Source organism: Kogia breviceps, chromosome 2 (genome assembly GCF_026419965.1).
Source record: "Kogia breviceps isolate mKogBre1 chromosome 2, mKogBre1 haplotype 1, whole genome shotgun sequence".
Lineage (NCBI taxonomy): Eukaryota > Metazoa > Chordata > Mammalia > Artiodactyla > Physeteridae > Kogia > Kogia breviceps.
Window position 1 is genome coordinate 141,691,979 of NC_081311.1, and position 25,965 is coordinate 141,717,943.

Consider the following 25,965-nt stretch of genomic DNA (forward strand, 5'->3'; position numbering starts at 1 on the left):
GGCACGAACCCATGTCCCCTGCATCGGCAGGTGGATTCTCAACCACTGCGCCACCAGGGAAGCCCTGATTTTTTTTTTTTTAACATCTTTATTGGAGTATAATTGCTTTACAATGGTGTGTTAGTTTCTGCTGTATAAAAAGTGAATCAGTTATACATATACATATGTTCCCATATCTCTTCCCTCTTGCGTCACCCTCCCTCCCACCCTCCCTATCCCACCCCTCTAGGTGGTCACAAAGCACAGAGGTGATCTCCCTGTCCTATGCGGCAGCTTCCCACTAGCTATCTAATTTACATTTGGTAGTGTATATATGTCCATGCCACTCTCTCACTTCATCCCAGCTTACCCTTCCCCCTCCCCATGTCCTCAAGTCCATTCTTTACATCTCCGTCCTTATTCCTGTCCTGCCCCTAGGTTCTTCAGAACCTTTTATTTTTTTTTTTAGATTCCATATATATGTGTTAGCATGTGGTATTTGTTTTTCTTTTTCTGACTTACTTCACTCTGTGTGACAGATTCTAGGTCCATCCACCTCACTACAAATAACTCAATTTCATTTCCTTTTATGGCTGAGTAATAGTCCATTGTATATATGTGCCACATTTTCTTTATCCATTCATCTGTTGATGGACACTTAGGTTGCTTCCATGTCCTGGCTATTATAAATAGAGCTGCAATGAACATTTTGGTACATGACTCCTTTTGAATTATGGTTTTCTCAGGGTATATGCCCAGGAGTGGGATTTGGGCACTGATTTTTTACCCATGACCATCTATCTCTGTCATTTTCTTTGCAAGGCTTTTAATAAGCCAGTGTCCATCAACCAACATCATTTTTTAAATTACATTTTAAATTTACCTTTGAATAGGTAATATACTCACATGGTACAAATATAAAAAACTAAAAAAAGATTACCCTTGCACTTCTGGTCTCTAGTTGTCCTATTCTTCCTGGACACAACAGTTGTTTTACTAGTTGGTTGTATATGTTTATATTTGCTTATAAATTTGCAGACACCTGTGAAAGGATTTACATTTTTTTTTTAATACATGCCACGTGTATTCTTCTGAACCTTGCTTTTTTTTTTTTCCCTCGGCATATTTTAGAGCTTGTTTATTGTGTGTGTGTGTGTGTGTGTGTGTGTGTGTGTGTGTGCGTGTGTGTGTGTGTGTGGTATGCGGGCCTCTCACTGCTGTGGCCTTTCCCGTTTCGGAGCACAGGCTCTGAGCCACCATGGCTCACGGGCCCAGCCGCTCCGCGGCATGTGGGATCCTCCCAGACCGGGGCACGAACCCATGTCCCCTGCATTGGCAGGCGGATTCTCAACCACTGCGCCACCAGGGAAGCGCTAAAGCTTGTTTGATGTAAATAAAGAGCTTCTTTAGTATTTTTAATGTCTGCATAATGTTCATTTTTAAGCATGAACCGTGATTCACTGAACCAATCTGGATATTCAGGTATTTTCTAATCTTTTGCTGTTAAAAGCAGTGCTGCAGTGAAGAATTTTATACCTTCCTCCTTTCACCTTAGGTAGAGGATCACTTCCTGGTGTAGTGGCTTGCCCAGCATTGTTTTAATGATCATGGCTGATTCCAGAGGTGTGTCTGGCTGCTCTTCATGACTTTCTGTCACAAACTATATCCTACCCTCTGATATTATTATAGGCTACTCAGCTGGCAGAGTTGCTGGAATCTTTTCAACAGCTAGAGTTGACAGTCTTAAGCCCAAGCTGTTGGGATTCCTCATGGCTTCAGCATTTGTGCCCCACCTGGACCTACGCTTGTTAAAATGTACTTGTTAAAATTAGAATGGCTTGTTGGAATGTGTGTTCACCACATACTGATAAGAGCACGTGTAGTGCTTCATCCCTGCGTTGGAGTTAACAGGGTTGTTTGACGTTTCATTTGATCCTTGTAACACCCTACGAGAAAACTTACATAGGAGCATTTCACAGATAATCACACAGATGACACCCAGCTAATAGGTGGTACAGCCAGGACTTGAACCCACCAGGTCTTTGTGGAACTCCCTCACATTTCTGATTACGGTTTTGACTTACCAGTCTGTTTACCAGGCAGGTAAGAAAGCGTTGGCTAGCTGGAGGTGGTAGCTGTGGTAAGCATGTGCCATATTATCCCGATAATGACAGGCCCAAGTAGGATGGATGTTTAGCCAGTGTGTACCAATAAAGTAGTGCTAGTTGTTAAACTTTCAAAATACTTCTGGTTGGTAAGAGCTTTCCCCCGTCTCCCGAGTGTCTTTCGACACTGCCCTGGCCACTCTTCCCATAGGACACCACCCCCCTCTCATATTTTGCCACAATCCAGCAACTAATGGGGAAATGTCCTAATACAACAGGGCGCTCTGGGATGTAGCTCCAATACTACACCACCATCTGTGCTGATTAATTGTTTTCCAAGTCATATTGATTGCTCAATATATTTTTAAAATTAATTAATTAATTAGGCTGCATTGGGTCTTTGTTGCTGTGCGTGGGCTTTCTATGGCCCTATGCCCAGCTAAAAATTCTTTTACTATGGAAAAAGGGGGAAACCGGCACTGGGTGCCAGCAGCAGTCTCTGGCCCAGCTACTAAGCCTGTTGCTTCAGTTATCTCATTTAGAAAATAAACTATGTGATCATATTAATTTCCTTTTCAAAACATTGAAAAATCTGGATTTCCTAAGCTGTTGGAATAGTCAGATGGATACAGTGACTTACCAGGTATGTGTTTTTAAAATATACCTGTTCTCTTGGCTTTTATTAAAAGTATTTGACTGAAACATGGAAATTGAAAAGTCACTTTTTCCTTTGCAAATGAGCTATTTGATAACAGCCTTTAAGAAATGAGTCTTTTTTTTTTTTGAGTTAGCACTGACGATATGCTCAGTCCACTTGGCATAGAAAAACCATATGGTAACAACATACTTGATTTTAAAATTATGAAATGCAATGATAATTATAAAATTTCATTTACCAGAAATTTGCTAAATGCCTGTATACCAAGCACTGTGTGAATGTCAAGGATGGGAGGGTGGGCTCACAGTCCAGACAGGTTTCTTAAAAGGACAACTCACTAGAAGGACAAAGGTGATTTGATTTGGCAACTGGAAAGTCAGGTATCTGATAATTCAGAAGCACAGGAAGTGATCCAGTGCCACATTGGACAAGCAGCTGCTTTGTAAAACTGAAAGAACAGGATTGCTTGGAGATTTTCATTCTTCCTTTTCTTATTGCAGTAGATAAAAGCATTTTGGTTTTTGAATTTTATTTTTTATGCAACAGGTTCTTATTAGTTATCCACTTTATACATATTAGTGTATACATGTCAATCCCAATCTCCCAATTCATCACACCCCAACCCCCACGCCCGCCCCGCTTTCCCCCCTTGGTGTCCATACATTTGTTCTCTACATCTGTGTTTCTATTTCTGCCCTGCAAACCGGTTCATCAGTACCATTTTTCTAGGTTCCACATATATGCGTTAATATACGATATTTGTTTTTCTCTTTCTGGCTTACTTCACTCTTTATGACAGTCTCTAGATCCATCCATGTCTCTACAAATGACCCAATTTCGTTCCTTTTAATGGCTGAGTAATATTCCATTGTATATATGTACTACATCTTCTTTATCCATTCGTCTGTCGATGGGCATTTAGGTTGCTTCCATGACCTGGCTATTGTAAATAGTGCTGCAATGACCATTGGGGTGCATGTGTCTTTTTGACTTATGGGATAAAAGCATTTTTATTATGACTCCTTGAGTGATGTCTTACTGGTAATGAGTTGCTTGGTCAGCTGAAAAGCCCTTTTCAGCTCATGATTTTATTTTTTAAAATGAGCTAGTTATATATTTATTTAATTAATTTATTGTTTTGGCTGCATGGCATGTGGTATCTTAATTCCTTGACCAGGGATCAAACCTGCCTCCTCTGCACTGGAAGCACAGAGTCTTAATCACTGGACTGCCAGGGAAGTCCCTGGTTATATATTTATACTTTATCATTTTTTGTTGAATTGAGGTGGAATTCTTGGCCATTCTGAATATAGGCCAGTATCTATTGTGATTTTATCTTGTTGTGTGCTAACTATATTCATTTTCCTTGAGATTATTTAAATCTCTGTTGTTGGGAGGTTAGAAGCAAGTGTTGAACCAAGGTCATTCCAAAAATTAATGCCAGGGCTGGAACCAGAATTCCTTCCCCCCCGCTTCTCCATGTTGCTGATCTGACTGCCCTTGTTGGCATTCCAGTTAAATAGTTGAAATTGATGCTGTGATTTCACATTTTTTCCCCCAGTTGATGGTTGAGGTTCTGAGCCAGAAGAGGAATTGCATGTTGTGAATAATAAAAACATATTCTGCTTTGGGTGTTTTTAATTGTATGAGTTCCCTTGTTCTTAGTCAGAGTCACACCTGTAATAAAATGTACTGAGTCACGTAAGAACTAGAACCCTCAGGTTCAGGTGTCACAGGAGTTTCATAGTCACTGGAGATTGAATTTAGTTCCAGCATGTTTCTCCAAGGAGACAGGAAAAAAGTCTCAAGAAATGTTGGGAAGGCCAGGACAAGATGACTGGTTTTGTGATCCACATAAAGGCCACAAGTATCCTTTGGGCCCCTGTGGCATGGATCTTAAAGTGCTTTATAGACCTTAATTATAACTCTTGTAAAATAAATACCTTTTTTTAAAAGGTGTATAGATTAAAGTACTTTAGTGATGTTTTCCAATGAAGCAGAAAGAAGAATTTGGGTGTAGTGACGTAGAGCAAGATTAGGGAGTGTTGGGGCAGAACCCCTGTTTCATCAATTACCATCTGTGTAACATTGGACAAGTTACTTGTCCTCTCTGAACCTGCATCCACATTTGTAAAATGGGTGGTAGTAACAGTGTCTACTTCTTAAAGAACTCATAGCAGAGTGCCTAATACATTGTAAGAGCATGGGAGATGACAGCTCCAGTGTATTAATAATAATTGCTTATTTAACCTGATTTGCAGGTTAGGGTATGTATTTCTCATGTGATTTCTTGGAAGGTTATTAGAAATCTAGTCTTTTGAAAGCGAGATTGTCTTTCATAGAGAAAATTTACCTTTCTGTGTAAATGTGAAAACCCAAGGCTAGGAAGTGAACAGATTTGTTCCACTGTGAATTTTTGCTCAGGCTTGCCCTACTGGATCAGCCAGTTAGTATAGTTAAATAGGGTTTTGGTTTTTCTTGGCCAAACACCCCTTGAGGTTATTTAAAAAAAAAAAAAAAATGGGACCAGATTCCTGCCCTCAAGGCGTTTGTAGTCTAATTAAGTGAAGTTGGGAGAAATCCTGGTCCAGGGACGATTACTTTGGAGAGGTGAAAGGTGAGACAGGGTCTTGATATAGAAAGCCTAGAGTTGGAGTTTGGAAGTTGTTGTTGAGGAGGATTTGGTGGAGCAGGGGCAGGATGGCGTGAGCCAAGGCACCAAGACCTTTGTGTGCTTGGCAGGTGAAGGGCATAGGGGCAGCTAGGATGGATGGCTAGTGTGGGAACAGACAGCAGGGGGTGGCTGCCATTGCAGTGGGAAGCCCTACCCATGCCAGGTGGTGTCTGAGCCTCGGTTTCTTCATCTCTGAGATGCAGATACCTACCTCCCAATTGCTGAGGCAGAGCTGAATAAAAGTGTATGTTAAGGACTTTGTAATTAGAGAGTGCCGTACAAATGTGAGTAGTTAGCACACCTGAGTAGGGAGCAATCTCCTCTGCTAAGGCAGAGTTTGGGATGCATGAGCAGTATCTACCTGCCAGGTACTGCTCTAGGTGTGTGTGTTCGGGGTGCAAAAGAAGAGCCCCCGCACCCTTGGAGCCAGCAGCATTCTAGCGCAGGGAAGATGGGCAATTGACCCAAAGTGTTGAACATCATCGTTTCAGGTACTGATGAGGGCTGTGAAGATCATTACATAGGGGGAGAATCTGTAGGCAGTGACTTAGGGAGAGCTCTAGGTAGGATGAGTAAGGAGGGCCTCTCTGAGGAGGTGACTTTTGAGTTGAGCCCTGAGGGATGTGAAGGGTGCATCGCACAAGGATCTGAGGCAGGAATGGTCTCAGCCGAAGGAAGTGACTGCAGAGACCCTGAAATGGAAAACAGGTTGGTGTGTTCAAATGCCAGAAGCCAGGCCAGTGTGGCAGGAGTTGCACACCCGAGGTGAGTGAGGCTAGAGCAGCAGGTAAAGGGCAGTTCACGTAGGGCCTTGTGCAGCATGGCGGGAGGTTGCATTTCATGGCAGTGGCCATGGGAACCCAGTGAGGGCTGTAAGCAGAGGGGTGATGTGATGTGACTTCAGACGTAGAAAGAGCAGTGGTTGCTCTGCGGAGACGGGCTGGGGCGGGACAAGAGTGAAAGCAGGTAGACCAGTCAGAAGGATATTACAATTGTCCAGACGTGACCAGATGGCGGCTTGGACCATCCTTACAGCAAAGGAGCCACTGAGAAGTGGGTCAGAGTGAAATGTGGAGGCAGAGCCAAGAGAATGTACTGATGCCTCGGATGTGGAAGGTGAGGGAAAGCGAGGAATCGAGGATGACTCCTAGGTTTCTAGCCTGAACAGACACGTGGGTGGATAGTGTACATTTACCAAGAGAAGGAAGGCTTGTGGGGAGCGTGGCTGGGGGCATGCTGAGTTCTGTGTTGAACCCATTAAATGTGAGATGCTAAGTGCCGACGTCTAGTAGACAGCTGGGTGTCAGAGTGTGGAGCTTAGCGGAGAAGTTTGGGCTGAAAAGATGTTCTGAAAGTCACCTGTTAAATGAAGGTGTTTCCAGCCCCAGGACAAGAGTATAGCCAGAGACAAGGAAAGCCTCCAAGATCTATGGGAAGGGGTACCGCCAGCAAGGGGGAGGATAAATCTGGCAAGTATTGATGGGCTCGTATCATAGGCCTTGCTGCCTTTTTCTCCAGCTGCTCAGTCTAGTTCCTAATTGGACGGGACTAGAAGATCAACATGAAACTAGACTTGGGAAGTCACAGAGACTCTCGGGTCCCTCTCCTCTTAATAAATAAGGGACGTGAGCCCACAGTTCAAAGCTCTCTGCATGGTGCCCTCCTAGAATTATCATGTCAAGTTCTAACAGTGAAGAGGAGCCCCTGGTGCTTAATCTTACTGCTAAGATTGTGGAGGAATTTGATACTCTGGGGATTCCTCTCAAACAGTGAATGAAATATGGCTTTAGAATTTTTTTTTTTTTTTTTGCCGTATGTGGGCCTCTCACTGTTGTGGCCTCTCCCGTTGCGGGGCACAGGCTCCGGACGCGCAGGCTCAGCGGCCATGGCTCACGGGCCTAGCCGCTCCGCGGCATGTGGGATCTTCCCCGGCCGGGGCATGAACCCATGTCCCCTGCATTGGCAGGCGGACTCCCAACCACTGCGCCACCAGGGAAGCCCTGGCTTTAGAATTTGATTCAGAAAGAGGTGGAATGTATTCAGTTTCCTTGTCCAGTTTCCCTCGATCTTCTAGCTCTTCTTTCCAGGTGGTTAATTGTTTTGACTGTTAAGGTCTTAAATGCAGGCTGCATAATTGACCACAGGACCTGGGCAGGTGCTCTTTGAACCTTTATTCTTGTCTCCCTAAAATCGGGCTCAGATGAGATCAAGCTGGGCTCCATGAGCTCCTCCAGGAAACCGGGGCCTGGTGGGGGTCAGTGTGCATTGGGTCTGCCCAAAGGGATACCAGGGCTCAGCTACGGTCCACATGGCAACCAACCCCTGAGGAGGCAGAGAGGGCTGGGCTTCACTCGTGGAGGTGATGCTGGAGTTGAGTGGAGGTCTAGGGAAGAGTTGGGGATGGGGCAGACGTTCTGCGGGGAATGGACAGCATCTGCGCAGTGTGGAAGCGTGAACGAAAAGCCTGGTGGAAAGGATGAATTCAGGTGGTCGGTCCGGTTGGAGTCTCGGTGGGGCGGGGAGGGCAAGTGATGGTGGTAAAAAGGTAGCAGTGTCATAGGACCAGAGCCACATGGTGACCCCACATACGGGAACAGGGCAGTTCTCCTGTATTTTCTCATCTGTAAGTAGCCCTGCGGAGAATCCAAGTGGGTTGAGTAAAGACATTCAAAAACATTAGGGTTTATGGGTTCTGCATGTTTAAAACCAGAAACAAAGTTCAAGCTTCATTTGACAAGTTGATGTTTTAAAGCTTTCTCCCAAAACCCATCCTATGGGCTCATTTTGGTGTGTGTCGTTGCAGCTGGGTCATGGATAAGAGCACTGATGTTAAAGCTACCTTTGAAACCTCCCAACTCCTCCTGTGGTTCCCAGATGCAGTTGGGCCATGGAGGCAAACTGCTGTCTGTGTAAGGTGTTGCTAAGACCAGTTTCTTTTGTGTCTCTTGGAAAGGCATTAATTGGTAGGAATCCTGGAAATCGGAACCACTGACTGCTCCAACAGGTCCAGCTGAGGCAGGGAGGCAGCCCGGTCACAGCGAGGGTAGAGCGCTTCCTGCAGCAGGGAGCTTGGGAGATATTTGCTGAAGGAATGAAGGAGTGGACAGGGGGATGATTGAAAGGTTGTGCTCTCAGACTGGCTGCCAGCATTTCACCATCATTTACTCAGATTTATTGGCATAACTGTTCTGAAACAATGCCACATTATGCATTATAATCTAGCTTTTACATACAGTTTAAAAATCACCATACAAAACAGAGTACCGACATATTTTGAAGACCAACTGGAGCCCTCAAAGGAGAAAGTCTGACTTGTTGGAAATAGGCCAAGGGATGAGGGGGGCAGCAGGCAGTGCTGTCCCCCGTTTTCCTCTGCCATTTGTAGAAATAGTGGAAGGTTTCTCAGTTTAGTTTAAATCTGCTGTGTTGAAATCATTAAAAGTGAACTTCACCTTTTAGCTATGTAAATTACTATGATGAATTTGGTTCACTAAAAATACCTGTTAAGTGCTCGCCCTGAGCTGGACACTGGGGGACACAGCAGTGAACAGAGCAGACATGGCCCTGCCCCCATGGAGCTGACCTTCTGGTGAGGGAGGTGGCCAGTATGCAGTTCCTCTCACATGTCATGATTACTGACCGTGGTCGTGCTTGGAAGGGAAGGTAGATGAGGACTTCTAAGAGGTGGGGCCTGGCGTAGCTTGGAAGATACACGAAGGGTTTTAAAGTAGAGGCCTGAAGAGGGAGAGTAGGATTCTGGGGGGAGAGAAGAGTGTGTGCAGAGGTTCTGAGCCAGGAGAGAGAATGGTAGTTGAGGGGTTTGAAAGCAGCACAGTCAAAAGGGTCAAAAGTGAGGGAGAAGGTAAACCCAGAATGTGCTCTTGACATATACTTAGCTTCTGCAAAAGTATTTTAGGTTATCATTCCAAATTCAAGTTCTTGGTATCTGCGTACAATTCAATAAGAAAGAGACTGTTTAGGGCTTCCCTGGTGGCGCAGTGGTTGAGAGTCCGCCTGACGATGCAGGGGACGCGGGTTCGTGCCCCAGTCCGGGAAGATCCCACATGCCGCGGAGTGACTGGGCCCGTGAGCCATGGCCGCTGAGCCTGCGCGTCCGGAGCCTGTGCTCCGCAATGGGAAAGCCCACAACAGTGAGAGGCCCGCGTACCGCAAAAAAAAAAAAAAAAAAGAAAAAGACTGTTTAGATTTCCTGCTGTAATATAGGCAGAATAATGCTTACAAAGAGTCTGTGTCCTAACCCCCCAAACCTGTGAATGTGTTAGGTTAATGCAGACGGATTAAGGTTGCTAATCAGCTGACTTTAAGATTAGGGAGATTGTCCTGGATTTTCCCAGTGGGCCCAGTGTGGTCACAGGGGTCCTTATAACTGTGGAGGAGGGAGGTAAAAGAGATCTGAACATGCTTTGCTGCTGATGTTTCAGATGGAACAAGGGGCTGCGAGTCAAGGAATGCAGGCAGCTTTAGAAGCTGGCAGGGGCAAGGAAACACTCTCCTCTAAACTTCAGAAAGGAGCTGCTGACACCTTGGTTTTTTAGTCAAGTGAGACCCATTCTAGACTCCTGAACCACAGGAACTGTAAGATAAAAAAATCTGTGTTTGGGCTTCCCTGGTGGCGCAGTGGTTGAGAGTCCGCCTGCTGATGCAGGGGACACGGGTTCGTGCCCCGGTCTGGGAAGATCCCACATGCCGCGGAGCGGCTGGGCCCGTGAGCCATGGCCGCTGAGCCTGCGCGTCCGGAGCCTGTGCTCTGCAACGGGAGAGGCCACAACAGTGAGGCCCCGCATACCACAAAAAAAAAAAAAAAAAAAATCTGTGTTTCAGGCCACTAAGATGGTGGTAACTTGTTACAGCAACCACAGAAAACGAACACACCTGCCCAACTCAAGGTCTCATTGCGTAGATGGCTGTTGCCACCAAGTCACTTGGTAGTAACGACCTCTGCTACCTGCTTTGCTGTTCAGGGCAGTGGAGAATGGCTCTTACACATCCTACCTCGAGGTGGTTGGGCTGTGGTCATTCTTCAGTGAATACTTGGGCATCGCCATGTGCTGGCACCAGCTGCAGGAGCTTGGGATAGGTTTGTGGGTTAAAAACAGCAAGATGTGTGCCTTCGTGGAGCTACATTCTAGATGCCTCATAGCCCTGCCCTATGCAGAGGGCCGGCGAGGGCAGAGTTCATGTCCTGACACTCAGCCAGGCACCCGGGCACTGCTACGTGGTTGTGAATAGCAGTGACTTTCCCTGAAAAAGACAAGTCTGTTTCCTATCTTGACTACTTATAGGAAAACTAGAGTTTTATCCAACATATCTGTACTTAGTTTTTGGGTTGTTTGGAAATGATTCTTCAGGACTAACAGCACACATTAAATAAAATAATATTTGCTAATGCACAGCTCACTGCTGCTGGATATCAGGTTTTTTTAAAATAAATTTATTTATTTTTTGGCTGCATTGGGTCTTCGTTGCTGCACACAGACTTTCTCTAGTTGCAGCGAGCAGGGGCTACTCTTTGTTGCGGTGCACAGGCTTCTCATTGCGGTGGCTTCTTTTGTTGTGGAGCACGGGCTCTAGGCGCATGGGTTTCAGTCGTTATGGCATACAGGCTCTAGAGCACAGGCTTAGTAGTTGTGGCACGTGGGCTCAGTAGTTGTGGCTCACGGGCTCTAGAGCTCAGGCTCAGTAGTTGTGGCACACGGGCTTAGTTGCTCTGCAGCATGTGGGATCTTCCCGGACCAGGGCTCAAACCCGTGTCTCCTGCACTGGCAGGTGGATTCTTAACCACTGCGCCACCAGGGAAGCCCCTGGATATCAGTTCTTGAGTGCAGAGTTCCCTCATATATTTTTAGATCTTCAAATAACCAGTCATCAAAATAAGAATAGTCTTTTTAAGTTTTATAACTTTAATAATGTATGTACTTTGTTTGGAAAGTCTAACATGGGAGTTAGTCTGATGATTGACCGATTTTCTGGTTCCAAAGGAGAGAGAAGCAGGCCCTTCCTCTGAAGCCATTTGACTCAGAGGCAGAGATACGGGGTTTAGGTTAAAGCACAAGCAAGCTGTAATGCCTGTTCTTCTCTTCACCAGGTAAAGAAGGAAGGGGAGCAAAGGACAAAACTCCTAGCAATCTGGGCAGGTTACCAGGTTTGCTGATGGTGGCTGGGGGTGGTAGGTGGGGTGTGGACATTCCCTGTTGACTGCTGGTCCTTAGAAAGCAGACACCTCCCCCTCCAGCCAGAGGAGGGACAGTGCTTCTGCCGGCAGACACCTGGAAAGTCAGCCTGGCTACGGTGGAGAGGGGCTCTCAGAGGGCCAGTGGAGCTTCGATGACCAGACAAGCTGCCCTCGGCGAGCCTGGTCATGTGGAAATTGACTGTAGGGCCTCCTGGGCCCAAGGAACTCCCCGGTACCTGGGAAACCGTGCCATATCCAAGCACACAGTTGGACTGTCAAGGATGGTGTTATTAAATTCAAGTTGTTGCCTCAGTCAGGTTACATTGCTAGCTTTATACCTGAGGCTGGGATGGCTGTATAGTTTATCTACCAAACTGGGACATTTAGGAGAATGAAAGGGGGCCCAGGACAATAGGTGTGAATCAGGAGTGTCCTGGGGAAACCTGGACCTATGGTCAGCCCAGCGAAATGTTGGAAGCTTTAACCACTTTGTGGACAGTCTGACCAAAAATGACGCAGTACAATGTGGCCTTTGTGTGGAAGGGCCTAGACCTTCCAGAGGAGGAGAAGGCGTGACCCAGGGGCCTTTCTTAAGATTCCTGTTCACAGCACAGAGAGCTTTCCAACTTGGAGGCTTTAGAGCTGTTTTCCATACACCTTTAAATATAAGGCAAGATACATTTTTTATCCCCAAATTATCCCACCTTATATTGGAGCCCTTATAAAGTCATTCTCCTCAGAGAGCTGCCCTCGTGATTACTTTACTTGAGCAACAAAGTTTTGTTCCTATAAACACATTAGCCTAAAGGGACCTCAATCAGTTATAACTGTGGGTGCTGATAGAGGTTAAATTTGTTTTAAAATATTTTCAATAAAATGATTTCAAAAAGGAAGCAAAGAAATTTAGCTCACATTTAGTAATAATTCCTCAGAATTTGACACGATAATTGCAAGTCTTAGGTGTGGTTATAAACTTTAAAATGTCCTAGAAATGCCCTGGAAAACTGGGTTAGACATTGCTTTTCAGAAAGTAATGTCAAAGCATATGGAGTTTGAATACAATTGCTTTGTGAAATAAGCGTAAAACTATTAGATGAATTTTTAATAAGATGTTATTCAAAATGTTTGCATAAATAATCAAATGTCAGTGGACTCTTTCATCTACATTCATAAAGGCTTACATATACAAATTGGCCAAAAATCCCTTTTTCGGATCTTTTTTCCCCCACGCGCGGAGTCTTACGAGGAATCCCTGGTATATGAGGGGTGATTGTAATGAAGAGATGTTGTGGTAACAGCTGGGAAAAGGACATTCACCTTCAAACTGCAAGGAATCCAGGCTGGGGTGAAAATCTGATTCCTTCAAGAAATGATTGGATTTTGACTTATGGTTCCAGATGGCTGACTAGATATACAGGTTTCCCTTCAGGCTCCTCAGGGCTCTGTGATGGCTGAGAGATTATTACTAAAAGGCAGAAAGCAGATGGGGTCTGGCTTATGGCCTTAACAAGGGAGGGAGCCACACTCAGGAGTATATCATGCAGGGACTGGGAAAAGTGGGGGCAGGTGGTCTGCCTTGTGCCCACCCTGAGAATCGTCAGGTGAGGCAGGCTTTGGGAATCAGGCGTGGATCTGGAAGTAAAGGCCTATATGCTGGACCACAGATGCCAGATGACACCTTCATTCCCCATCTCTCTGTACAGAGTATAGGACGCTGGAATTTAACACTGGCAAAAACAAAAAAACCATAGTACTTTCTTTTTGGGGGGAAAGTGGTGGAGATGTTGACAGGTGCATGTTTTACAAAGCTTAAATGATTACAACTCAAGAATGGATTCTTGTAGAGGTAAGCAAGGCAGTTATAGTATTTAAAAAACAGCTAGGGAAAGCTGGGGCTTCTAGTGTGAACGCAGGCAGCCCAAGAATTAAACCTTCCTCCTCCAGAATTTGAAGACTGGTTTTCAGTCTTGACAGCAGCTCCCTACTCACTCAGCCTAAAGTGATTCCTCTGTCAGCAGGCCCCACCCAGGACTCCCTTTCAGAATTCCTGATCGGGGTGAGACCAAGCCAAAAACGGACCTTTTTAGGCAACAGCAAAACAAGAGAACCAAGGATTATCGGGCATATGATGGGAGCTAGCAGCATGAAAGGGAATGGCTGAAGTAAACCAGAAGAAAAATTGGAAGAAACAGAAAATCCAGGAACAGAAGGAGAACAAAGGAAAAACAAAACCAAAAAAACTTCTAGGTGAAATGCTTAGAATATGAGAATTTGAGAATATGTTAATCCACAAAATAAGAATAGGGTGCATTGTCATGTGAAAGGCACAGTCCAAACAAAGAGCTTTTGGAGATTACAAATATAATTGCTGAAACTTAAATTTCATTAGAAATACTAGAAAATTAAGTCAGGTCTCAGAAGCATAGAGAGGGAAGAAAAAAGTGAGAAGATTAATCCAGGAGGTCCCACACTTGACTAGCTAACAGAGATTCCAGAAATAACAGAAAATGGAATAAGTAAAATGACCAATGCACCATAAGAGTTTCCTGGAAGTTGATATTCTAAGTCTAGATTGAAAGAGGCCACGCAGTTCACAGTGAGCGAGAAAAGGCTCACGCACAGGTACTGTCGTGCTGTTCAGAACACCTGGGTTAACGTGCAGAGCCTAAAAGTCGCCTTTAAAGAAACAAAAATAGGACTTACGTCAGAATTTTCATTGGCAGCGCTGGATACTAGAATAAATTAGAGCAGTTCTGAAGAAAGTGTTTTCCAACCTAGATCCTACACCCAAACTATCAGTCAGGAGTGAGAGCAGATGACATTTTTGTATATGCAGGGACTCAGTTTACCTATCATGTACTGTTCTTTAGGATGACATTTAAGAAAACCAAATAAGAGGAAAACATGAGACCCTAGGTCAAAGGAGACCAATCCAGGAGGGGGCAGTAAAGGGAAGTGCTAGGATGACCACGTACAGCAGACCCAGATGACCCTGACTCTGTACAGCAGACCTAGAAGAACAGTCAGTCTGTGAGGTACTAGGAGGTCCAAGTACTCTTAGGAGGGCATCTGAGCAAAGAAGAGATCCTGATTTCATACAAGGTACAATTGGGAGCTTAGAAACAATTGAGGCTGGAATAAAACAAACAACGTGGGCCTCCCTGGTGGCACAGTGGTTGAGAGCCCGCCTGCTGATGCAGGGGACGCAGGTTCGTGCCCCGGTCTGGGAAGATCCCACATGCCACGGAGCGGCTGGGCCGGTGAGCCATGGCCGCTGAGCCTGTGCGTCTGGAGCCTGTGCTCCGCAACGGGAGAGGCCACAACAGTGAGAGACCCACGTACCACCAAAAAAAAAAAAAAAAAAAAAAGCAAACTACGTAAGGGAGAAAAAATGGTAATGAGAAATGCCAAGAAAAGCAGAAGTCATGGTCCAAATGTGAAGTACACCAAACAATTGATAGAATGGAAGGAAAGCAAGTCTGTTTGACCTTGATGCTAGGAACAGTATCCTTGGAGGGCAAGAGCTTCTGATACTGGTCCCAGATAGAGGATAATTTCAATGCTGTTTGGTTCAGCACTGAATAATGTTTACCTGGTTGTATAAAAGAACAGGTGACCAAAATGTGGTTACAAGACAAATTGTAAATGGTGATAGCTCTGGTAATAGTGTAAAAGTATAGCCAATGGATGGTAGGACTTGGAGGCACCAAGAGGAAAGTTGGGGAGACAGAGTGCTGATAGCATCATCTCCCCAGCTGGGGAATGGAGAGATTTTATCAGAAATTGATGAAGAGAAAATATAAATTAAAATATATTACTTAAAGCATAGCAAATAGAAGAACTAAAGTAATATAGTTATTAAACATAGGAGGGAAAGTAGCAAGTAGTTTAAGCTCTCCCCTTTTCATATTGTGGTATCAACAGTTAATTGCCTAAAGCTGGTAAGTCAAGAAATAAATGTATTAGCATAATATCAATATCTAGCATTCTAGAGAAGTAAATCCAGAATTTAAAAGGAGTTCTGCCCAGAGAGTGGGACTTGGGATGAGTGTAGAATCTGTTGCTTTCCACTGTAAGTTGTTTTTGATTTCTTGCCATCCATATTTATTACTGTTAAAGACTGAGCTCAAAGATGGGTTAAATGTAGAGGTGACACAGTTGAATTATTAATGCCATCTTCTAATTAAGGTTTAATTTGGACAAACTAAGAAGGCTGTGTTTTAAATTAAGCAATAATAGTGTCCTTGTTCTAATGAAGCAATATTTCACATTTCCTGGGACAAAGTTGCATAGCTAGAGGCAGAATCTTTAATCCTTGAGGAAATGAATTATTGCCAAAAACCATGAAGGAAAGCTGCTATTGTCCTTAGAGTTCCGCTCCACGGCATGTGGGATCTTCCCGGACCGGGGCACGAACCCATGTCCCCTGCATCGGCAGCCGGACTCTCACCCACTGCGCCACCAGGGAAGCCCTGTCCTTAGAGTTTTAAAAGTACCCCAGTGTTTAGAACTTTTGGTTGATGTAGTTATGCAAAAGTATACTGGCTCTGCTTGGGGGAGAACTTGACTATAGGAAATAGGAGTATGGCTTACTTGGAGTTTGAAATAACCTTGTGGTTAATAGCATGATAAGGGTCCTGCATCTTTGTGCCAAGAATTTTGATCTAGACTCTATAGACCTGAATTTATATCATGTCCTCAGTCACTGCCACGCTTGTGCAATTTGCCTTTTACATTGTATTTTACTATTTCAAATTTCATTTCTCATCTTTAAAGATGATGTGGTTCTACACATTTTGAGTTTTGTATTTGAAAGGTAAGTTTCCAATATGTTGGAATCCCAAGGCAGTTTTCATGTCAGTACAGCTTGAAACAGTGGAGGTGATTGTCCAATGGCCCTGTGGAAAGCAATTTGGGAAGTAATTTTTCCTGTTCCTTTTGGTGTCTAAAATAATCTTAGTTCAAATCCAGATTCTTGCCCATCCTTGATTACAGTTTTTCTTTTGACCTGATATGGGAATAGGTTTCTAAGACCCTGTTCTGTTAATTTCCACCACTTCCCTTCAGAAGCCATAACTTCATGTTCCTTGGTTCCTGTCACTCTGAATGTGTTTGTTACTGTAGTTCTGAATTCCTCCAGTGGTACTGGGCGGGTCAGTAAAAAGCAGCTGCTGCTGCTGCTGCTGCTTCCTAAAAGAAAACGAACAGCCTGGCAGCTGCTTCCCCGGGCGCTAGGAGTTGCCGTGGGCATCCGTCCCTGCAGTGCCCGGAGTTCCTGGCGCTCACACTAAACCCAGCCTCAAAGGGAAAAAAATTGGCATTTGAGCAGAAACTGGATTTTGGTGTGGCCTGAGTCTTCCCCCCCAGATGGAGACTGTCCCTCCTAGAGCTGCACTCGCTGTGCTATCCCAGGAGCAGGCTGGGTTCCGAATGGCTTAGGCCAGTGTCCAGGTCCTAAAGGACTTAATGAGGAAGTAGATGGGTTGCACCGGGGATGGTGTCATTGACTGGATACAGCTCTATTTTCAATTCTTTGTCCTTGCCAGACATAGCCTCAGCTAATGGGCTGTGACCTCCTGTGATGAAGGCTGGTTCTAAGCAGAAATCAGAGTTTATTTCCTGAACAAGAGACACGGTGACTTTACCTTGAGGATTAAGACACCTGCCAGTTGTTGACTTTGGTTGGGGGTACCGTGTTCTTCCGTCAAGGTGCTTCCTTACCTTTTCTATGACTGATTCTGTCTGACTTAGCTCTACCTGCCCTCTCCATCATTGTCTTCCTGTAAGTGTGCTCCCAGGGAATGGGGTGCGGCTAGAGCAGGGGCAACCCCCACTGATGGGTGTCTGCTCTTCCCCCTCTGGCTACCTGTGGCCTGAGGCCCCAGAGCACCCCGCCTCCTCCGTCTGAGCTGGGACAGATTCTGAAGCGGGGCTTATTGTGCCAACTGTTCAGGGACCTAGGAGGAAAGATAGTGCTGGGAACACAAGGCGGTGTGACAGCTAACATTATTCTCCAGAGGTACATTTCTCTTATTTTGTCAAGTTCCCTTTTCCTGTGTGTTGTCCCCTCTCCCCCACCCCCAATCTTCCAGCTGCTTCCATCCTTCTCTGTGGTCAGCTTTCAGATGCAGTAGCCACCACAAAGAATGCGGGGGAACTTCTGCAAGAGCTCGGCATTCGTAGCATCTGGGAAATTTTGTCGCTACAGCCCTATAACTAGCCAGCCAACTGGAGTGAAAGGGTTCCTGCGTAGTAGAGTCCCGTCCTTTGAGGGCCTGGGAAGCAGTGGAATCTGCAGGTACTGAAGAGGGAGAAGCCCTCCTACGCAGCCAGGGCAAAAGGGGCTGGAGGGAGCGGCTTGCTCTGAAGGACTGTCCATGTAAATGGAACAATCTCCGCAGCTTTTTCAACAACAGGAAACCCGGAAGCACCTGTCCCCTGCTGGGGACAAAAGGTCAGCGGAAGCCAGGGGCTCTGAGGTGCTGCTTATCTGTGACCTTTTGCACCGGAACGCGGAGCTCCGCAGATCAGGCTGCCCATATGCAATCGCGTCTTGTTGCATCGCCCGACTCCTACTCCTCCATTTCCTCCGGCTCCTTCCCTCTCAGCCTTTGCACATGCTGTGCCCCTCACTAGACCACCTCCAGCTCCTGTCATCTCTAGGTGACACTAGCTCCAGGGCAGGTTGCTTCTACCTCCTTGTGGTTTAAAGACCCGATTATGGATCTGGCTCCCACAGGGCCAGGGTTTGGCAGGGAGCGGGGCAATTCTTACTCACCCTAGGAGGCTCTTGAATGTTTGTGGAATGCATAAGTGAACAAATGAGCGAGGACGGTCAGTGGGAAATAACGAGCCCCAGTACCTGCCTATGGTAGCTTGCCAGGCTCCTTGGGTGGGGATGCGGAGAGGAAGTGGTCAGAGAAGGTACACTGTAATAACCTTGGAACTCCTGGCCTGCTCTGCTCGTTATAGCCTTCCCTGTTGGAGTGTTACCTTTACAGGAAATCTCATGACCTTCACCCCACCCAGCTGCAATAATGCTTCGCCTCAGCCTTCCCTCACCCTTTCTGAATTTGTCTTAGTCAGTAAATGGAACAGTTCTTGTTTCAATGTTTCATTTGTGTAGGTTTTGCTCTTTCATTTAAATTGTAAACACCTTAAAATCCTGGGTTTTATTTTCCTGGGAAGCAATTTAGAGGAATGGAGAAAACATTGCCCCAAGGTAGTTTTTTTTTCCTGGCTCACAAGGAGCTGTGAGGTCCTAGGGGCAGGGTACTTACCCTACTCCCCAAAGCCTCTGTTTCCTCATCTGTGAAGTTAGAGGGCTGGATACATCTTCCGGTGCTTCCAATGCCCACATCCTGTGATTTTGTGCTTCTGACCCCAGCACTTTGCTTATCCCTCAAAGTACTTAGACAGGGTTCCATCTCCACACCTGCTGGATAATTGAGCTTGTTCACTCACAGTGTAGGCTAGTTCACCTCTCAGCTCTTTGTCAGAGCTCCTGGGATCAAGAATGACATTAGCGGAATAGGTGTGGGACAGCCCTTGGCCTTGCCTCTGCCCAGAAGTTCCAGGCACCAAGGACCCCACGATGGTCTTGACGAGTCTCTGTTGCAGCTCCGTACCTTGGTGTGTTTTGTTTCATCCCTTAAATGATGGACGGATTGGAGGTGGAGGCTGATGGTCTCCCACCCAAGGGTCTGGGAGGAAGGATGTTGCTAGGGATGCATGTGCCCACACAAGCCAGCCATCGTTCTGTAAGACCCTCCTCACTGGCTCTCCCGGGGCAGAGTCTGGCTCCCATCTGTTTTCTGAGTGCATTTTCCATCCATTGTACCCAATGCATTGCATTGGTTTAAAAAAAAAAAAAAAGTTAAATCCTTTATTGGGATCACAGCAAAGACAGAAGTGGTTAAGGACTGTTGTGTGTGTGTGGGGGGGGGTTGTTTGTTTGTTTGTTCTTTTTTGTTTTTGGCATCTGAGATTTGTGAGTTTCTTGAAGGCCAGAAGTGGCTTTTCTGTTTTGGGAGTTGGTTGTTGGTTCACATTCGTGTTCCCAGCCGTTTTCCCCAACTCTAGCCTGGTTTCTCTTTCAGCTCTGTTTCTCTGTCCAGACAGGTGTATGTTCTTTCTCTTTGTTTCTTCTCCTCGTTGTCCGTCAGCCAGACCCCAAAGATTGTAAAACTGATGGTGAGTAAAGGGCATTAAATAAAAGGAACACAGCAGAAAGGTAGTGGGTCTCTAAAGATCCCTCTGGCTGGGAAACAGATTTTAAGGATTGTGGGTTTGGCTTAGGAGCCCCTCTTACTGGAGATGGCAAGAACTCTGAGGTGGGAGGGGAGAGGCAGTATTAGGATGCCTACTAGTACATAAGTGGTATCCCTGAATCCTTGGTGGGGACTAATTGGACGATCAAGGGAGGAGCTTATCGAGATGACCAAAGTGCCAGGAAGTAAGAATTGATGCAGAAAGAGGCTGCAAAAGAGTAATTCAGTCGAGTTGTATCTTGGGCAAAGTTTTGGTTCCAAATCTGTGTTGTTAAAAGGTAAACTGAGGGCTTCCCTGGTGGCGCAGTGTTTGGGAGTCCGCCTGCCGATGCAGGGGACATGGGTTCGTGCCCCGGTCCGGGAAGATCCCACGTGCCACGTGGAGCGGCTGGGCCATGGCCGCTGAGCCTGCGCGTCCGGAGCCTGTGCTCCGCAAAGGGAGAGGCCACAACGGTGAGAGGCCCGCGTACCGCAAAAAAACAAAAAACAAACAAAAGGTAAACTGAGGCATATTAACAACTCGATGAGTTTGGGCAGAAATCGGTGCGAACCTGGCCACGTCAAGCGGAAGTGGTTAGCGCTGCTCCACCGACAGGAGCAGGGAAAGACGCAGAGAAAGTAAGGAAGCAAAGCAAGGACATGATTTAATGGGATGGACGCAGTTTGTGATTGGTTGCCCTTAGGGTTTGGTTTTGTAACCTTGAGGCGTTTACAGGCTGAGATTTTGCTACGCTTCACCTCCGCGTTAGAGCCACCTCAGTCTAATGGCCTCCTGGTTTAATTAATAACAGTGTAAAAACTGGAAATCTGGGGGACATTCAAAATTACCTTTGAAAACCACCCCCAGGAAGGCACAATGTTGGAAATGGACGTATCATCGCTTGTTAAGTTTAATGTGACCATTTTTCTTCTCCAGTGTGGGAGTGTTTGTTGTGTCTGGGTTCCTTATAATGTCCTTGGCTTATGTGTAGGGGGCAAGCTCTGTGCATAGCGTGGCTTCTGAAATACCAGAATCGTGCTCCGCAGAGAGCTGCTGATGCTTTGAGAGACGCACGTATCCTTCACCTTGTTTCAACAACCCTTCTTCTTGTGCTTGACTTGCATCGTTGTGTGTGTGTGTGTGTGTGTGTGTGTGTGTGTGTCACAGGGCTCTGCTTTTGTTCTCCCACACCACCTAAACTGGCAGAGAATTAGGGAACTCTTGATAAAGAATAACCCCATATCTCCTGGTTCTGACTGATTGAAACGTTAATGTGTATTCAACTCAAATCTGCAAATTCTCTGCTTTGTCAACAGGTTGCTTGTGGGGGCCCCACGGGCAGTGGCCCTTCCGCTGCAGAAGGCCAACAGAACAGGAGGCTTGTACAGCTGCGACATCACCTCTCGGGGGCCGTGCCCACGGATTGAATTTGATAACGACGGTGAGTTCTTCTGCACTCATTCAGGGTTCCCTTGACCAACTTGCCTTGTATCCCACTTGCCCTTTCCAGGCGGAAGGAAATGGGGGGACAAGCATTTATTCTTGGAGAGAGGGCCTCTCTCTCTCTTTTTTTAACATCTTTATTGGAGTATAATTGCTTTACAATGGTGTGTTAGTTTTTGCTTTATAAACAAAGTGGATCAGTTATGCATATACATGCGTTCCCATATCTCCTCCCTCTTGCGTCTCCCTCCGTCCCACCCTCCCTATCCCACCCCTCTAGTTGGACACACAGCACTGAGCTGATCTCCCTGTGCTATGCGACTGCTTCCCACTAGCTAGCTATTTTACGTTTGGTGGTGTATATATGTCCATGCCACTCGCTCACTTTGTCACAGCTTACCCTTCCCCCTCCCTAACTGCATCAGCCTCGTCTGTTTCTTGCTTGCCCTGAGCACATTTATGTTTTAAGTCACTGGGCTGCAGCGTAGTTCCTGCCCCCCCCACCCCCACCGCCACCAACTCTGCTTTCTAAAGTGATATGGTGTATCGATGTCGCCACCTAGTGATGTGTTGAGGTTCTACGGGAGAAAAACTGTATTCACAGCCGCGAAGAAAATTGAATGTGTCTTTTGTACTCAGAGGCCAAAAGTTCTCATTTGCTGTTTAAAATATTTGGGAGAAAGACTGTTTAAACATCAGATCTCTCTTAAATGAAAGCTGGCCAACATGGATAAATTTTGCCCTACTATCTAAGTTAGAGGCTTGTTTTGCCCAGACTCTGTGTGGTAGGAAGAGCAATTAGGGTCCTGAGAAGCTGCAACCAAACCTAGTTTGACATTCTTGGTCTAAGCAGATTTGCAGATTCATGTTTATGTTCTTCTCTTGCTTTTTCATCTTTTTAGAAACAGCATTTGTTTTTTGGGGTTTTTTTAGTGATTAGAAAATAATACATGTTAATTGTGGAAAACTTGTAAATGACTTTGAACTGTAAGGGAAAAACCCAGACCCACTGATAATGTAGGCATAATTGCTCTTTACTTAACATTTTGGCATTTTTTCCTTCTGTCTACCTAAAGTTGTTAGGTTTCATAGTTTTGCAATGATTCAAGATTGGAAATCATGCCTGCCTTCTCATTGAGGAAGGCAAAAATTTGGATGTAGGGTCAAACAATAGGCTCAGATTGATACTGATTCAGAGCACATGGTGAGATTTGTGGTTTCCCTCTCTCCTTTTTGGAGGAAGGAGGTAAAAATAAATATATCACTTTCCTTTTCTGCATTGATAGGAAGTTATAAAGTGAGTCTGAGGCCTTGTCTTGCCATCTGCAGTAAAGAAGAGTTCATGCTATTATGTAACAAATCTGGGAGTATGTAGAGAAGTACCCACTTTTTGTTAGTTTGGATGGTAGTTTCTGTACTCAGGACCCTGGATGTCAGAAAAAGTGAAGAGCTACCAGGTAGAGGTATGTATTTTATATAAAGAATTTTATGAAACATTCATACCAATAATCACTCACCTGTTTTCTTAAGATGAGAAGTAATTTTTCTGGATTGAGTAACTAAATTTATTACGTGGTAAGACTTGGAGTCAAGGCAATTTAGAAGTTGTTTCTTATATTTTTGTTCATTTATTGGTTCATTTCTTGTTGCAGTGGCTTTGAAGTCCTAACTGTGTGTGTGTAACCTGTGCTGCTTTCTCCACAGCTGACCCTTCATCAGAAAGCAAGGAAGATCAGTGGATGGGGGTCACTGTCCAGAGCCAAGGTCCAGGGGGCAAAGTTGTGGTAAGTGTAGAGAAGTGTGTCCATTCCACAGTGTCTGAGTGCCTGTTGTGTGCCACTGCTGGGCTTACAGTATTGAACAAAACAGGCAGAACTTCTGCCTGCATAGACTGTACAGTCTAGAAAACTGACTGCTTTAAAGCAGGAATTGATGTCAAGAAGAAATGAAAGCCTTATTTTTCCTGTGATTTCTGATCTATTTTGAAACAGCTCTACAATCTGCTTTTCTTTAGAACTTTCAGATTCAAAGAACTTATTTAAAAACCTTTACCAATGTCCCTAAAACTCTAGGTGGTCTTAAAACAAGAAGCAAAGCAAAACTAGGCATGCTTCACTTTGCTATACAGCAGAAACTAACACAACATTGCAAAGCAATTATACTCCAATAAAGATGTTAAAAACAAACAAAAAAAACTAAGCATGCTTTTTGTCTCAGGAGCTATGTAGCTATTATAGATGAGTTTAAAAAATATGGGAATGGTCATGGAAAGTAAGGATCAGATAATTTTAAACTCTTTTATTATATATTCTGAGCTTCTTCAAATAGAAGTGGTAGCGAAGAAAAAAGGATTTGTTAGATGGATTGTGCAAGGTGGCCTTGGAGGTGCCAGGCTGGATTATGATGATCTTTCTGTCTCTTTCAAAATCTGGTTGCTGTAACAAATTTATGTAGAATTTTGAGAAAAGTGAGAATTTTACCAAACACTGCATTTTTATATCTAAGGGGATGCATTATGCGAAATTGACTTGGACATTGTAACGTGTTTTCAGCCTGTTATGTGGAGGGTGGCCATGAATACCCTGTAAAATTAGAGATTATTTCACCTCTCCCAGCAGTGTAATTGTCTCTGCCTTTTAAAATAAACTTAATCTCAGGGTTTAGAGGATAAGTTAGTTAGGATTGATTATAAGGAAATGGTATAGGTAAAAGGAAAATGTCTTTGTTTTAGCAGTGGTAGCCTGACCCCTGTAAATATATGTCCATGATTTCTTTCCTCTGGAATATGAGTACTTATTTTCACAAACATACTCATGTGAAGGTTTATATAGCCACTGAAAACCAATTAAACTGAGAAGATGAAATAGGGTGTTTCCCACTGTTTATGTGACCGGTAAATTTATAAATAAATTTGGCTGTGGATTACAGATTGGCATTCAGTACTTGGATTGGAGCATTATTCTCAGGCTGAGGGCAAGACAGAAGCTCTGTGCTAGATAATGGTCTCCTTCTTGCAACTTTGGGGAGGAAGATTCGCTGGTTTTCAGATCCAATCTCAGGAGGAGGCCACATTTAACATCCCACTTAGAATTAACCTCTTGATTATTGACAATTTCACCAATCTGTAATGGAAAACGTAAGGTTTGCCGACGCGTATGGGCTACTTTATTCCATCTGTTTGCAGACATGTGCTCATCGATATGAAAAAAGGCAGCATGTTAATACAAAACAGGAATCCCGAGACATTTTTGGAAGGTGTTACGTCCTAAGTCAGAATCTCAGGATTGAAGATGATATGGATGGAGGAGACTGGAGTTTTTGTGATGGCCGATTAAGAGGTCATGAAAAATTTGGCTCTTGCCAGCAAGGTGTAGCAGCTACTTTTACGAAAGACTTTCATTACATTGCGTTTGGAGCCCCAGGCACTTACAACTGGAAAGGTATGACGTGTGTATTTAAAGAAATAGAGATTAGAATTATTACATAATTGCTATTATATGCACTATGATTTAGTACATTTTAAATGAAAACATTATGTGTTATAAGGCACTTTTATGTTGTAGAAGTAGGGTAGGATAGCAAAATATCTAAATTTTGATTTTTAAAAACAGATACTGTTCAAAATGTATGTTTTAAGAGATTTTTTTCCCTTTGCCAGCAGTTTACATTAATATAAGTTATTAACTTTCTTCTGTAAGAATATAATTAACATTAGTTCTTGCTGTTTTACGTTTGCCTGTTTCATGAAGCTGAAAGTTTTAATTTTAAGGTAGGGATCTGAAAACTGAAAATAATTGAGTGGTGTCATGTACAAATAACATTGTATTAATACAGACATTTTTTCATTATGTATTATCTTAAAAGGCCGTGTTTTGCTAATAAAGCAGTATAGTTAGAAGCGTAGATGTCAAATTAGGGAATTTTGAGATGATTTTGGATAACTTCTGGAAAGATTGTTTAATGATATTGTTTAAATAATTTCGTGATATAGGTAAAAGGAGCCACCAGGAGGGTGGGAGGGAGGGAGAAGAATGGCCTGCATTTTTTGCCTGGATGAACATGGTCAGTGCTCCTGTAGTAAAAGTTCAAACTTCTCTGAAGAAATTAAGCAGGTGTAGAAAAACCACTGTGTTATAAAGGACAATTAACCTGACTTGTAATCCATAGTGAAGAGAAATGCATCTGATTTGGAAATAAGACTTTTTTTTTGAGAAATTTATTAAAATAAATCCTGTGTTATAACATTTTCACTAGTCAGAAAAAACTTAGGAAAAATTTCCCTTTTTCCATTCAGAAATTTCTAAGTTTTCATTCCTATTAGAAGTGATCCTTGAGAACACCTTGCTCGATAGCAACCTTTGGGAATAATTTCCTTTGGCCTCCCCGGCCCCAACCAAATCTTCCACGTAACAGCATTTGTCAGGTTATCTTGGCCTAATCGAAATAACACTTGAATTTAGAAATTGTTTTATTTTAGCAAGAATAGAGGCCATACATAGTAAAACAAAACAATAAAATCACCCATCAATTATGTACGATTTAATTTATGGGAAACATGTTTTATCTGCTTTATAAATTCTGACTTAAAATGTTACCATTTATAGAGGACTATGTGAGATCTTTTCTTTTTAATTATTAGCTGTGAAAATTTTTTAAAGCTTTT

General features: G+C 44.3%; 1 protein-coding gene across 2 annotated transcripts in view; it reads left to right on the forward strand.

The window, feature by feature from the left end:
- Positions 1–25,965, forward strand: part of ITGA6 (integrin subunit alpha 6) — a 77,446-nt gene that overhangs the window by 14,806 nt on the left and 36,675 nt on the right. For both annotated transcript variants that reach the window (XM_059055417.2, XM_059055415.2), the window contains exons 2-4: positions 21,176–21,300; positions 23,007–23,086; positions 24,487–24,742. In XM_059055417.2, coding sequence (XP_058911400.1) covers positions 21,176–21,300; positions 23,007–23,086; positions 24,487–24,742 — 461 coding nt within the window. The remainder of the gene's footprint in view (positions 1–21,175; positions 21,301–23,006; positions 23,087–24,486; positions 24,743–25,965) is intronic.